Source organism: Gracilinanus agilis, chromosome 3 (assembly GCF_016433145.1).
Source record: "Gracilinanus agilis isolate LMUSP501 chromosome 3, AgileGrace, whole genome shotgun sequence".
NCBI lineage: Eukaryota > Metazoa > Chordata > Mammalia > Didelphimorphia > Didelphidae > Gracilinanus > Gracilinanus agilis.
The window spans coordinates 555,922,865-555,937,720 of NC_058132.1; the positions used below are offsets into that span (position 1 = coordinate 555,922,865).

At 34.6% G+C, this 14,856-nt stretch overlaps 1 protein-coding gene across 1 annotated transcript in view; it reads right to left on the minus strand.

The window, feature by feature from the left end:
- SCEL (sciellin) overlaps window positions 1–14,856 on the minus strand; it is a 153,015-nt gene that overhangs the window by 95,561 nt on the left and 42,598 nt on the right. Inside the window, exons 9-11 of the mRNA XM_044669362.1 lie at window positions 9,124–9,207; window positions 4,672–4,737; window positions 2,793–2,846 (exon numbers count right to left, since the gene is read on the minus strand). Of these exons, the coding sequence (XP_044525297.1) occupies window positions 2,793–2,846; window positions 4,672–4,737; window positions 9,124–9,207 (204 nt within the window). The remainder of the gene's footprint in view (window positions 1–2,792; window positions 2,847–4,671; window positions 4,738–9,123; window positions 9,208–14,856) is intronic.

A 14,856-nucleotide genomic window follows, 5' to 3' on the forward strand; every position in this document is an offset into this window, starting at 1 on the left:
CTCTTCAATGAAATTGTTGATTGTTTCTATGATTTCTTCTTTGACAATTTGGTTTTGGAGAATCATATTGTTTAATTTCCAATTGGTTTTTGACTTGCCTGTCCAGGTGCCCTTACTGATTATTATTTTTATCGCATTATGATCTGAGAAGGTTACATTTATTATATCTGCTCTTTTGCATTTGTTTGCCATGATTCTATGCCCTATTACATGGTCAATCTTTGTAAATGTACCATGTGCAGCTGAAAAGAAGGTGTATTCCTTTTTGTCCTAAAGATAAATCTTGAATAAAGGCAGAAGCTGCTTTCTCCTAGACCTGGAATGAATAGCTCTATTCTTTGCAGGATCCCAAACTCAGAATCTTTTGAACTAGTCTCCTTTCACTAGATGCCCAGACTAGGTTAAAAATCTATAAACCCCTGTTCTTTTCCTATTCCCACATTTTATTAACACTCATCCTCTCTAGCTCTTTGTACCTCTTTCTCTCACTTATCTCATTTATTATCCTCTAACCTTGATTCACAATTGATTCCCCAGAGTTTTATCAAACCAAGTTTTCTCTCATATTTTTTATTTTATTTTCTCTTTATCCATCCTAATCCCAAGTGATCATTTACTTAACAAAAAATATCTATTTATTAAGTAACTTTGTAATGGAGGAAGTAGATTTCATCATAGTTGCTTCCTCTAGTTGACCTTGGCTAGGGGATATCTAGGGGTCCCTTGAGCTCTTTCACCTCTATGTTTGCTCAATTGTTCTTGCATTCAGAAGGTGCCTGGCACAATAGTATAAGCAGTCTAAGCAAGATCCTTTCATGCCTTTGACAATATGGTAATTTAGAAACTGCCACAGAATTGGAGCCTTTAAAGTGTATTATTTGTTCAATGGTGGGATTGATGACAGAGAATAAACAAAAGAAGAGCCAAAGTTGCTGTCCCTGTCATCAATTTGATTGCCACTGCATGCTTGTTCAGGACAAATGATATCCATTCCCTCAACACACTACTCCATTGTTATTTTTCCTTACTTTAAATTCTACTAGCTAACCTCTAAATTGTTGAATCTTTCTGTGTCAGCTGGGTAAAGATGAAACATAGAAGCTCTATAAATCTTATTCCTTGTCCTTTAGAACTATGCTATGATACATTCTGACAAGATTGCCAAAGATCTTTTATTCCTTCATTCCTCCCTCCCTCCTTCCTTCCCTCCTTTCCTCCTCTTCCCTCCTTTCTTCCTTCTTTCCTTTCTTCCTCCTTCCTTCTTTCATCTTCTTTTTCTTCCTTCCTTCCTTCCTTTCTTTCTTCCTTTCTTTCTTTCAGTTTCTTTCTTTCTTTCTTTCTTTATTTTCCTTTCTTTCTTTTCCTTTTTTCCTTCCTTCTTCATATATATATATTCTACATAAACACATTATAGAATCATGCTGAAAGGTTAATTAAGCATAATGATAATTGTACTCTGAATAAAGAAATAGAAAAACATAAATAAAGAGCATATAGCAGAGTAGCCATACCTAAGGCCTAAATGGCCTTAGAGACCAGAAAGACCAGTCCTCTCATTTTTACAAACAAGGAAACTGAAACATGGAGAAATTAGGTGACTGCCCCAGATCACACAGCTAATAAGTGTCTGAGACAGGATTTGAATCCAAACTTTCCTTACTCCAAGTCCAGTACCCTATCTGATAGGAGGTTTTTGAAAACTTGGCCAACAAATCTAAACTTTTATTCCCATAGACAACAGGAGCCTTAGGAGAATTCTAAGAAGGTTAATGGCATGATTGGGACAGCTAGGTGACACAGTGGACAGAGCACTAGGGTTGGAATCAGGAAGACTCATCTTTATGAGTTCAAATACAGTCTCAGACATTTACCAGCTATGTGACCCTGGGCAAGTCATGTCACCCTGTTATGAGCTGAAGAAGAAAATGGCAACCACTCCAGTATCTTTGTCAACAAAACCCCTAAATAGGTTATGAAGAGTCAAACATGACTAAAACAACTGAACAATGACTTGATTAAAGTTTTGTGTTAAGGAGAGTAATCTGGTATGTAAAATGGATTGCAGCAGGCCAGACAAGAGACAATAAGAGGTTTGGACAGTAGACTGAAGGGGAGTAAACATAGAAAAAATTCTTACTCTAGCTTTTCTTTTTACTAGTTTCCTTGGAGACCACCCACAACCCTTCTATTAAGACAAAATTATCAGGGGGGGGGAGGGTGGAAATGCAATAAAATTTAATGGTTTTCACCTTTTAAAAATTATTTACACTTCAGTTTACATTAATAAAGTGGGTTTTGGGAGTCACCCAAGTCTCATGAATAAGCCATTCATATATTGTGTCTCAGTTGACCATTTAATTTATTTTATTTCAGTTCCATTTTAGTGACCAATCTTGTTTCCAAATCTTGTACTCTACTTGTAATTTGGTTCAGAGACAACATGCTGAAGTCAGGTCTAGAGATGGAGGTTTCTGCTAAGATATAAAGCTGTAGGATTGTCATTCAAAGAAATAAATAAAGAGAAAATTGTTGAAGTCATGGAAATATCTGAAGTCACAAAGGGAGAATGTTTAAAGAAAGTAACACAAGCAAAATTAATATCTATTTAAGGTCAAATGCTGATTTTATCAGATATGGAATCCATATTGGGAGAGAAAAGGTTTCCTTCAGAATAATTTTACATTGAAAAGCATTGAGATTTTGATAATAATAGAAACTCTTAAAGTAACAGGTTAAATATGCTTTCATTAAATATCAAGGCAAGGGGAAAAAATGAGGTCTAAGGATCTTACCTTTTGTCGTTTTTATCAGCATCCACTCTGATGATGTCATCTAGATCTTGACTTCTTTAAATAATGTAAGATCAGAATAGATCAGTGATAGGTAAGTCACTGTATGATTAAGCTAAAATGATTACTTTGTTTTAAACAAGTTAAAATGGTTTTATTCAGGAATGATTCTGCTGAGTAGAAAAAATAAGTGCTTATATTGCAAACGACTACATTTCTCAGGGTTCTAGATCTCTAATCTGTATGACAAGGGAGTTGGGTTGTCTCTAAGGTTACTTTTAAGCCTAACATTTTATGATCACATCAATTCTATACTTCTAAAGAAGACCTGGTGCTTCTAGGTGGTCCAACAAGGACCTTTAGCTTCTTAAAAACACTGCCAGGCAAAGCAAAATTCTGATAAGTGAAATCATGGAGGAAAGACTTCATCTGAAGTAGAGAGAAGCCATAAGGGGCATTTAGAGTTCCTACCAAAAGACTTGAATTTTGTTAACCTCATATATATATTTTCAGTCAATTGGGGTATTTTGGGCCACAGCAATTCATAAAACCATCTATTTTTGCACCACAGCAATGAATTCCCAAATAGATGAGATTGTAGATCCATTTGAATATGTAATGCATGATGGATTACAATTTGTGCCATTTGAAGGAATATCACTGATAAAGTCATAGCTCTTTTGAAATATTTGAAATATCAAATTGTAAATTTTGTATCACACCATAGTAGCAGTTATATCTAGATTTTTGAACTACCATCTAGTGCTCACTGAAATAATACCACTATTCCCAAAACATACTTTAAAAAACATGGTATCAAAACAGATTTCATGTCCATGTAAATAGAGAATTGTAGAACCAAGATTTTATATGGAAGCTAAGGAACATTTAATTACATAGGTAAACACATGTACTATTTGCTTTTTTGGACCTCCAGATGGAAAAAGAGGAACCTAAATTCAATCGTCATTCAGTAAATACTATAGAACCCAATTAAAATATTGGCATTGACGCATACTAATGTAGGGGAAAGGGTGCCAGATTTAGAATCAGGAAGACTTGGGTGGAAATCTACCTTTGAAACATCCTAATTATGTGCCCCTCAGCACAAAACTTAGAACCTCTATGAAGCTCAGTTCCCTCTTCTGTAAAATATAGATCATTATATCGGGAGTATAAGTATCTGTATCTCTCTATGTCTCTGAAAGACTCTCATAGGTTTATGTGAGGCTGAAATGATAAAATGTATATAGAACACATTGGAAGTATCAAATCACTCCATTAATATCAGCTATTGTTAATCTACTAAATAGGATTTCCATACTGCATTTGGAAAATGTATATGCAAAATGTGATTCTCTACTAAATGCAGAATTGTTTGTGATCTTTATCGTGATCATAAAGAGGGAAATGGGAAGAGTATGATATACTCAATCAGGGCAAGCCCTGGGCAAAATTTTTGAAATAACTCATTTGTCTTTAAAAGACAAGATAAATTGAAGCAACATTTTCATCCAGGCTTTCATGGCTATTGTTTTCTTTTTATGAATATATTTGTTTGTATTTTTAATTTAATTCAAATGACAGAATAATAAAAAGAAATGTTTCATAATTACATTTAAAAGATTTATAACTTAGTTCTTTCAGGGATAGGGGAAAAATGTATAGAGGCAATGATAAAGAAAAAAGATGGTGTGACTATCTTTTGGTAGGGAATGATGGTAAAGAAAAATGATGCCATAACAATTGATAGGAGGCAATGGTAATAAAAAATGATTCCATAATTATCTATTTCATGGTAGGGGGTGATAATAATTGTTTTTAAGGAGAATGGATGTTTAAAAATTTGTTCTTTAAAATTGTTGTTTTATATAGGACCTACCTTGTTTTTTTCTCAGCAGGTCTGTTGGCTTCCAAAGATATGCCTGGTTTAGGAGGACATATCTGCCTATTTTTAAAAAGTTAGAAATAATTATTTTAAAATAACCATCACTAAATGTAGGGAACACACAATTATTTAATGAAGTCAAACTTAGAATAATATATATATCATCAACAATAAGAAAGTATAATTATATTTCACTTAACACCATAGCTCTAAGATAGAGTGCATCCTTTCTACTCTTTGTGATATTAAAGGCTTAAAATACCATTATAGAATTTAGAAGATTGCTTCCAATATCTTTAGTATTTGTTATTGAGCAAATAGTTGAATTCATGTCAATTTTGCTCTTAACATACATAAAATATATTTTCAATCTCCATCCAAAAGTATAATCACATGCTCTTTTTGGCAGATGAAGAAATCTTGTTTGTGAATGATAATTCTAAAAATAACTTTTTTTCCTTTTTGAAGAGAAATTCTTGATCCAACCATTTCTGGAGGGCAATTCTGAACAAGCCCACAGGGCTATAAAACTGTACATACCCTTTGATCCTGTAACAGGTAATACCACTACTGGGTCTATATCCCAAAGAGATAATAAAAAAGTGGAAAAGACCTACTTGTACAAAAATATTTATAGAAGCTCTTTTTGTAGTAGCAAAGAATTAGAAATTGAGGGAATGTTCATCAATTAGGGAATTACTGATCAAATTGTGGAACACATTGGTGATGGAATACTATTGTGCTATAAGAAATAATAAGCAAGATGATTTCAGAAAAAAAAAGCTGGAAAGATCTGCATGAACAGATGCAGAATGAAATAAACAGAACTAGAGGAACACTGTACACAACAACAGCAATATTGTATGATTATTATCTGTGAAAACTTGGCTACTCTCAGCAATGCAATGATCTGGAACAATCCTGAACGACTTATGATGGGGAATGCTATCTATCTCCAGAGAAAGAACTGTTGGAGTCATCTTTCACATCAGTGTATTTATGGTTTTATTTGGAGGTTTGGGTTATGTATGATTTTGCTCTTACAACAATGTCCAATATGGAAGTATGTTTTGTATGATAACAAAAAGAAAATTAAAAATAAAGAAAAAGAAGAGAAGTTCTGAGCTTCTGAGCTGAGCTTAGAAAATCACTGAGAAAAGTTTTGCTTTAGTCAAAATGGGTTTGTATTTCAAGTACAGTCACTAAATTAAGCATGAAATGGGAATTGGCAAAGTTAAAACGTAGATTTCTGGATTCTCTTAACACTTTATGATCAAAGATTATCTTTGGTCTTTTTCAATGTGTCTCCCTGAAGAAATCATCTTCAACTATTATTTTTACTCAAGAGAGTATCTCTGAATTACAAAGGAAACATGCTCTTTCATTTAAATTATCTTGCTGTGATTAAAGCAGAGTTTCAAATGTGCAAGTTGCTCTAATTTCATTTTAAGGCCACTGGTGAAGGAATGGATATCTTAAAGTAGTCAGTGAACTTAGAATGAGTCATATGAAATATAGTTCCTTCCATATGAAAACAAATTCACTGGTTCATGGATATGGTAGATTATCCCCCTACAAAACAGACTGGGCAAATTCCCAGGATGCCCGACCAATAAGCAGGGTTTCTAGGGCAGCAGAGCAGATAACAGAATATGCTCTGGTGTTAAATTAGTGGATGCTTTCACTAGACATCAAAGTCTAGTTTGAATGCAGCTCTGTAGTATTTAGTAGTTAGCATGGTATCCCTATCAAGCTCAAAACAAGAGTGCTGAATTTGAATCCGATGTCCACTACTCACAGTGACCTTAAATGAGCATTTAGAGACCCCACTAAGAGATTTTATTGTTCTAACCCAGCATGGCTATTTTAGCCTACTGAAAAATATAGTTTCTAATAAAATAAGGTTTAGTTATTAAATAGTAAGATAACCAAAAATAATTAGCCAAAAAAACTGATCTAATTAACTTTATTTTCACCTTTAAAATTTGTATCTGATGCTACCATATTTTAAATGCAAACTCTGATTCTTATCTGGTATCAAAAGTTAATATTTTTTCTTTCTTATAAAAATTCAGGGGGCAGCAGGGTAGCTCAGTGGATTGAGAGCCAGGCCTAGAGACAGAAGGTCCTAGGTTCAAATCCGGCCTCAGACCTTCCCAGCTGGGTGACCCTGAGGAAGTCACTTGACCCCCATTGCCCACCCTTAACCAATCTTCCACCTAGGAGCCAATACACAGAAGTTAAGGGTTTATAAAAAAAATAAAATAAAAATTCAGCAAAGAGGAAATTTCTCAAATTTCTGTATAGTCATTATACATTGATTATAAACTGTAAGATAATGTATAAAGCTATAAAATATAAAAAATTGGACCAACATTTGAAAGTTGATATACTGTGAATGAAAACTCAAAACATCCTAAATCATTCTAACCCTCTTGCTCTATCAGCACTTTCTAGCAGAAGTTTCCCTCCTTCTTTGGGAGACTAAGCGCTATAATTGTGCTTCCCATACTGTCAAAGCAAATCAACCTCAAAAAATTAAGTACAAAGGAATCATAAGCAGACAATGGAGCACATCCACTGTTCTCAGTTTGGCAAAACACTTAAGTTCTTCAATGTCACAGTAATTACAGAAGTAATTGGGGTGTGAAAATACCTGATGCATGTACCCAAAACACTAACAACAAAATAAGTTAACCAAATGCATCAAACTAACAATTTAAAGATATTAAGAATTTCACCAAACATGTAATGGCCTTCAGTTATTTGGGATTTTTTTTAATCCCTTCCCTTTTCTTTTTTCTTTTGACATCCAGGAAAGAATGAGAATGGCCTGATGATATCAGTGACGTGCACTGAAGCAGCTAGGAGAGGGACAGGGGATAAAGTGATGTCTTGGGTCAGGAAGACTTGAGTTCAAATCCAGTCTCAAACACTTGCTAGCTGTGTGACCTTGAACAAGTCACTTGACTTCTATTTTACTCAGTTTCCTCATCAGTAAAATGAGAATAACAATAGCACCTCTCTCAGGGTTGTGAGAATCAAATAAGATAATTACAAAGCACTGGCATAGTGTCTGGCAAGTAGGAGGTGTTATATAAATGTTAGTTACTACTATTAATATTACATAGGGAAGCCCCAAATGAGAAAACTTCCTCCACTGATGGAATCGCCATCTTCTCTGCAATTTAGTCTTAGAGACTTATCTAAGGTCACACAACTTGTCAGACTTAAACCCTTAATGCCTTGCTTACTCCAAAGCCCCCCTCTATCTTTATTACTCATGAAGCTTCTATATTTACATTTATTTGCTTAGTTAAAATAATCATTTAATCCATCAAGAGAAGCTACATGGCACAGTAAGTACAGGCCCTAGAGTCAGTAAGACTCATCTTCATGAATTCAAATCCAGCTTCAGATTTACTAGTTGGATGACTCTGGGCAAGTTACTTAACCCTGTTTGCTTCACTTTGCTCATCTGTAAAATGAGCTGGAGAAGGAAATGGCAAGTCACTCTAGTAACTTTGCCAAGAAAACTCCAATGGGGTCAGGAAGAGTAGGACACAACTGAAATAACTGAACAGAATCAACCAATAAATATAAGAAAGTGCCTACTATATTCTAGGTCCTGTGCTAAGTGGTGGGAATTCAAAAAGAAGCAAAAGACATACTGCTACTCAGGGAGCTCCCAATCTAGTAGACAGGAGGGTTTCTCAAGAATTTAGCCATAGAGAAGTATAAAATTAATGAGGATAGGAGCTATAATACAAAGTCAAAGAAATACTTCTTTGAGAAAATACAATTATTTTTTATTAAATTAGCTAAATTAAAACTTTGAGTTTTAAATTTAAAATTAATTTAAAATAAAAATGTAAAATCAACCAGGATAAAATATAAGCTCAAATTTTCACAAGAAATTTTACTAAAACTTTTTTCTGATTATTTTTGGAGGGATACAGATCTGAATCTATGATTTCATTATTAAAGACAATTCCTAATTAGGTCATTTCCTTTACCAGTATAGGACAGAAATATTTTTGCAAACTTATAGTCTTAAAGAGTTTTCTGGAATATTGAGAGGTTAAGTACCTTGCTTAGGGTCATATAGCCAGTATATGGCCAGAGGCAGGACTTGAGTATAAGACTTCATGACTCTGAGGACAGCTCTCCATTTTAATGTCTCAGTATTAAAGCCATCAGTATTAGAAGGCAAGAACAGATGCATAAACACAGAGGAATTTCAGAAAAGCAACCTGAGTGCTAAAATTATAAATATTTGCCAGTAGAAAATATATTTGCCTATAGAAAATAAATATTTCCCTATAGAAGTTTCTGTGAAGCCAAAAATCTTTTAAGCACTTTCATGCATTTTATATTAACTCAGTAGCATTTGCTTTACTTATCCTATTCTCTTCATCCAAAGAATTTTGCAATATCATGGCTTACCTAATATTATCCTTTTGTGACTGTGGAGGTGATGGAACTGGAGAATAAGGCCTTGGAAGTATTGAGGGCAGAGAATTTGGTTCCCTTTAAAACAAAAAAATATCATTATGCAAAAATGATCATTTTCTAAGACCATGAACTGTACAATTTAGCCATGAATAGAATATAACCCATAATCCAGTGATGCTCACCAGCACATATGAATACCACTCCATTACACTGTGTAAGAGGAAGCAGGTGAGACTACATAATGGACAGAACTTAGAAGAAATGAGATTTTAAAATTATAGGAGGTAAAAAAATTCATTTTGATGTTTTTTTTTTATAAGCCACTTCAACTCCAGATTGAGGTATGACACATCCTCTAAATAGTTGAACACTTTAAAAAGATATTTTGCTAAAGCCTTGACATACCACCTGCTAGCCCATGAACATAAGTAGCCCTTCTGGCATCAGTTATATATAAACTTCATTGGGCAATGGGTCAGTTTTCCCAGGCTTTTAGAAAACCAAATGTTTTCAGTTCATTGGCTCTCAAGGTAAAGATGAGCTAATTTCTGCCTAAACACTAGATACAAATAAATATTGTGGAATTGTTCCACAAAGAATTCCACAAAAGTTTCACAAGTGGAAACTTTCCACAAAGAATTAGAATATTATTAAGATTTTCATGGTGCTAACCTAGCAGAATGTTCAATATGAAAAGAAAGGGAAATAATAAATGTTGGAGGGGATGTGGCAAAGTTGGGACACTAATGCATGACTGGTGGAGTTGTGAATCAATCTGACTATTCTGGAGAGCAATTTGGAATCATGCCCAAAGGACTCTAAAAGAATGCCTACCCTTTGACCCAACAATACCACTACTGGGTTTATATCCCAAAAAGATTTTTAAAAAACGGGGCAAGGACCTATTTGTACAAAAATATTTATAGCTGTGATCTTTATGGTATCAAAAAATTTGAAAATGAGGGGATGACCCTCTATTGGGGAATGGCTGAACAAATTGTGATATATGATGGTGATGGACTGTGCTATAAAGAATGATGAATTGATGGATTTCCATAGAAACTGGAAAGACCTCCATGAACTGATGCACAGTAAAATAAGCAGAACCAGGAGAACATTGTATACAAAGACTGTAACATTGTGGGATGATCAAATGTGATTGACTTTGCTACTAAAAGCAATGCAATGATCCAGGGCAATGCAGAAGAATTTAAGAGAAAGTATACTATCCATATCCAGAGAAAGAACTGTGTGAGCAGAAACTCAGAAGAAAACATGTGATTTATCACTTGTTTATATGGACATGTGATTTAGAGTTTTGGTTTTAAAGGAATGCTCTTTTACAAAAATGAATAATATGTAAATGGGTTCAAGTAATAATATATATGTATAACCCCCCCAAAAATAATAAACAATATCTCTCAATGACAACAAAAAAAGATTTTCATGGTGCAGGGGCTAAAAATGCTAAACTTAGAATCAGGAAAAATAATTGAGTTTGAAGCCTCCCTTGGATACATATTAACTCTGTGACCTTGGGTAAGTCATCTAATTTCTCTGTGTTATCAGTTTCTTTCTCTGTAAAATGTGGACAATAACATCTACTTCATGGGACTGTTGTGAGGATCAAATGAGATGATATGTGTAAAGTTTTATATGTTAGCTATTGTTATAATTATCTGAAGCTACACCATATAATTACATGACTACAGAAGGTAGTCATGGACATATTTTATCTCTGATTGGAGCCAGGGTTATATTCAGGGGATTTGAATACATATAATAGGCAAGGGCACAGAAATTAATCTGAAGGCTAGAAGCTTTTGAAACATGTACAGATAAGGTTGGTTTTACCCATTGGTCAATTATATAGTATTTAAATATTTAGAGAATGATTTGAGGAGTACCAAGAAGGTCTTCTTGCCCCTACATATTGCCATTTCTAACAGGCATGGTAATAATGTTTGAAATTCTAACATTAAACATTTATTTTGGGGGTTTAGGACTTCATCTTCTTTTAAAAATCCAAATGCTCCTAAGAGGGATATTTATTTAAAAAGCCATTCTTTTGATGTGAATTCAACAATTCCCTATATGCCTGGCCAAAAGTGGCATATTAATTTGATTAATGTTATCAATAAATCTTCAGAGTTATAAGGGGATTTAGAGGGTGGGTAGCAAATGGGAAGGGTAATCTGGGAAGCAGCTAGGATCACAGATACCTAAATTGAGATGAGCAAAGTTGTAAGATGGTAAGAAGATTTCACAAAGGCAAAATAGTAAAGTAACCTACTTTGCCTATTTCACACTTTAAGGATTTATTCCAAGTTTTCATCTGCTAAATTTTCACAATTTTAAACAGGCTACAGTCTCTGCACGATGCTCTAAGCACTGATGGTAGGTGTAGGAAGAGAGAAAACTCCAAGGAAAAGATAATATGGAGTGGCACTTAGGAAAATGGTTCTGGGATGGGTCCAAGAATGCCCAGGATATAAACAATGAGTGTATAGAGTTGAGAAGGGGGAAAAAGAAAGGTTGATGGAGAAGTGAAATTTTATTCAGCACTAGGATGCATTTTCACCCCTACTGGGACAGAGGCCAGTCAATGCCAGGTTTATTTCAACCCACCTCAAAGGGGCCTTCATTTCCATCTATGTGCTGACAACCACAGATGACAAAACTGAGGAAGTCCAGAGCCAACTGCGAGGGCTCATTTATGCCCTGCCAAGAGCACCACATGCTGCCAAGCATGGGTGATTTAAATGCAAAAACAAAGGAGGAGGCTGTTGCTTTGAAAGTTTTCGAGAAACAGGAAAAGAGAGGTACTCATGTAGAATGTTCTTTGCTGATGAACACTTTAAGAATCCTCCTTTCTTTATGAATATCAACTTCCCCACCAAGATAACCCCCAGGAGTTCCCCAGAATCTGAACTTTTTGATTAGATCATACAGCAAACCAGGTAAAGAGAACTGGTCTAATTGAGCTTTTTACAACATTCAGAAATAGAGAGGTGTGCTTGATTTTCAAATAAGACAGATGTGAACTCGAAAGTCATGACTACAGAAATGATTATTTTGATGAAGACTTTTCCCATTTATTTATCTTAAGCTGTTGAATGCTCTTGACTTGCCTGGATGATTGTTCTGACCGTGGAATCAAGAGAAGTTTAGCTATAAAATTCCTAATTTGACAAAGGAAATTCTTTTGTTTATTTACAACAGCAGAGGGCAGGGTTAAGCAAGACACGACTGGTTTTACTCCTTCAACTGTTAAGTTTGGATCACATTTATCTCATATTCTGTAAGAAGAAGGTATTTTGTTTCCATCAGATTAATATGCTTTCAAAGATTTGCCTATCTATTCATAAGGTACTTAGCACTATTTATTTGAGCAATGAGTCTTTTCAAGGTAAATTTTTAAAAATCTGTTCCATTGATAGCAATAAAGTCTATATTCAACATAGCATCTACTATCAGAGGATTATCTCAAGCACTATGGGTTATAAGGAAGAAATAAAAAGTGTAGTCTTGGCTTTTAAGAAGTTTATCATGAGGTTGAAGTGATAAAACATTATAATGTACAAGAAATAATTACAAACTATAATAAGCCTCAGTTAGCTAAGTGCCAATATCATATAAATGCCATAGAAGTCAAAGGAATGATCAATATGTTTTTACCATTCTCTCCTGGACACCCTCCTTTCTCTGAGTTTTTGTGACAGTGTCGTCTCTTGATTTTCATCCTACCTGTCTATGTTCCTTGGTCCCTTTTGTTAGAGCATCATCTACGTCAGGGTAGCAAGGTGGTTCAGTAGATAGAGCATTCAGCCTGGAGGCAGGAAGATTTGAATTCATATCCAGGCTCTGACATTTGTGATTGACTTAACTCTGTTTGCCTCAGTTTCCTCATCTGTAAAATGATCTAGAGAAGGAAATGGTGGGGACAACTAGGTGGTTCTGTGGATTGGACTGAGTGTCAGGCCTAGAGATGGGAGGTCCCCAGTTCAAATCTGGCCTCAGACATTTCCCAGCTGAGTGACCCTTGGCAAGTCACTTAACTCCCATTACCTAGCCCTTACCACTCTTCTGCCTTGGAACCAATACACAGAATTGATTCTAAGACAGAAGATAAGGGTTTTAAAAAAAAGAAAGAAAATCACTACATTATCTTTGCCATGAAGACTGAAGCAGTACCTAGTAGTATCTGCCTATACCTACATGTTCCCCCTGCCCTTCCTCAATTCCCCAAATCTGCCCCATTAATGGAAGTGAATGGGAAGGCACTAGAAGAAGCAATGACTCTTGAACTTCAAGAGTCAATGACTATCCATTCTAACTCTTAGTAGCTTCACGACAGAAGGCAAGTCATAAGATCATTAACATTGACATAGACAGGACCTTAGAGATCTAGTTCAATCCACTGCTGTAACAGGGAAGATAGCTGAGACCCAGACAAGTTGCCCAAGGTCATGAAGGTAATAAACGGTAGAACTGAGATTCAAATCTGAACCAAACCTCAAACTCTAAATCCTTTCTACCACCCCAATCTATTCTCTGAAATTGTTTCCTCATCTAAAAAATGGAGGTGATAAATACTTTTTGAGAAAAGCACTTTGTGAATTTTAAAGTATTTTCTAAATATGACCCATGGCTTTTATGGCAGACTTTTTTTACTAACCAGGATTGTGATCTCACAATATGATTTGATTCTCATGGAAATAGTGTTCTCTATAGTATTGTTTCACCTGGTATCATGGTTTTGCAGAATCACTTAATGACATTAATAGGAAATGCCTTTATAGTAAATATTAAGGACCCCCCAGCTTCCATGTTGGATTATTTGGGGCTTTTCAGATTGGAAAAATATTTGGCTGCTAAATTATTTTAAAAATTTTTTGACAAGTTGGCTAAAAAAAGTCATCTGTTATTCAACAATCTCACACTTGAACGTCCTTTTGGAAACCTAACAGGCGGGATCACTTGTCATAACAGGCAGAGTTTCTTTTTTTAAAGTAAAATTATATTAAGAATTTTCTCAATATTCACATCAACTGTTATTTTGCCTTGTTCATGTAGAAATGAAGAGAAATTCATCTCTTTCCATCTGTCTGAGTTCCTCTCAGAAAGGTCAATAAACCTAAATTCAAAATATCAGAGGCAGAAGTTGTCATTAATGTTATCGAGATGAGGACAAAAGCAATGCTTTCAGTTGAACACATAAGTTCCATATATCTCTAGGCTGATGTAGATAGCTTTTGTACAAAAGTGAAGGAAGGAATAGTTGAGGCATAGCACGAGTTTTATTTAGTACAAGAAAACAAAGACATACCAGATTTTTTAAAAGAACTGGAGCATGGAGTAGCTAAATAAAAATAGTGCTAATAGTCAACTTAGACTTAGCTATTTAACTAATTTGCTCTCTGATTTCTCTTATCTTCTCAGTTTTATCACCTAAAAATGGAATAGTTGAAGCCTAAATTACTTTCCAAGTATTAAATTCAATGATTCTGTTTGTAAGCTGGAAACTCCATTTATTATGCCTATAGAACTAAAGAGAGATACTCTTGATACCATTATGTGTTAGTATATAAATATAGTGATTCTGGATCAGATTCCATGAATAAAATTCTTCTCAAAATGTAAATCCAAAATGCACAAATATTTGTAAAAACTAAAATAATCATTGCAAAAGTTAATGAATGATTGATGGATACGGTAAAAACC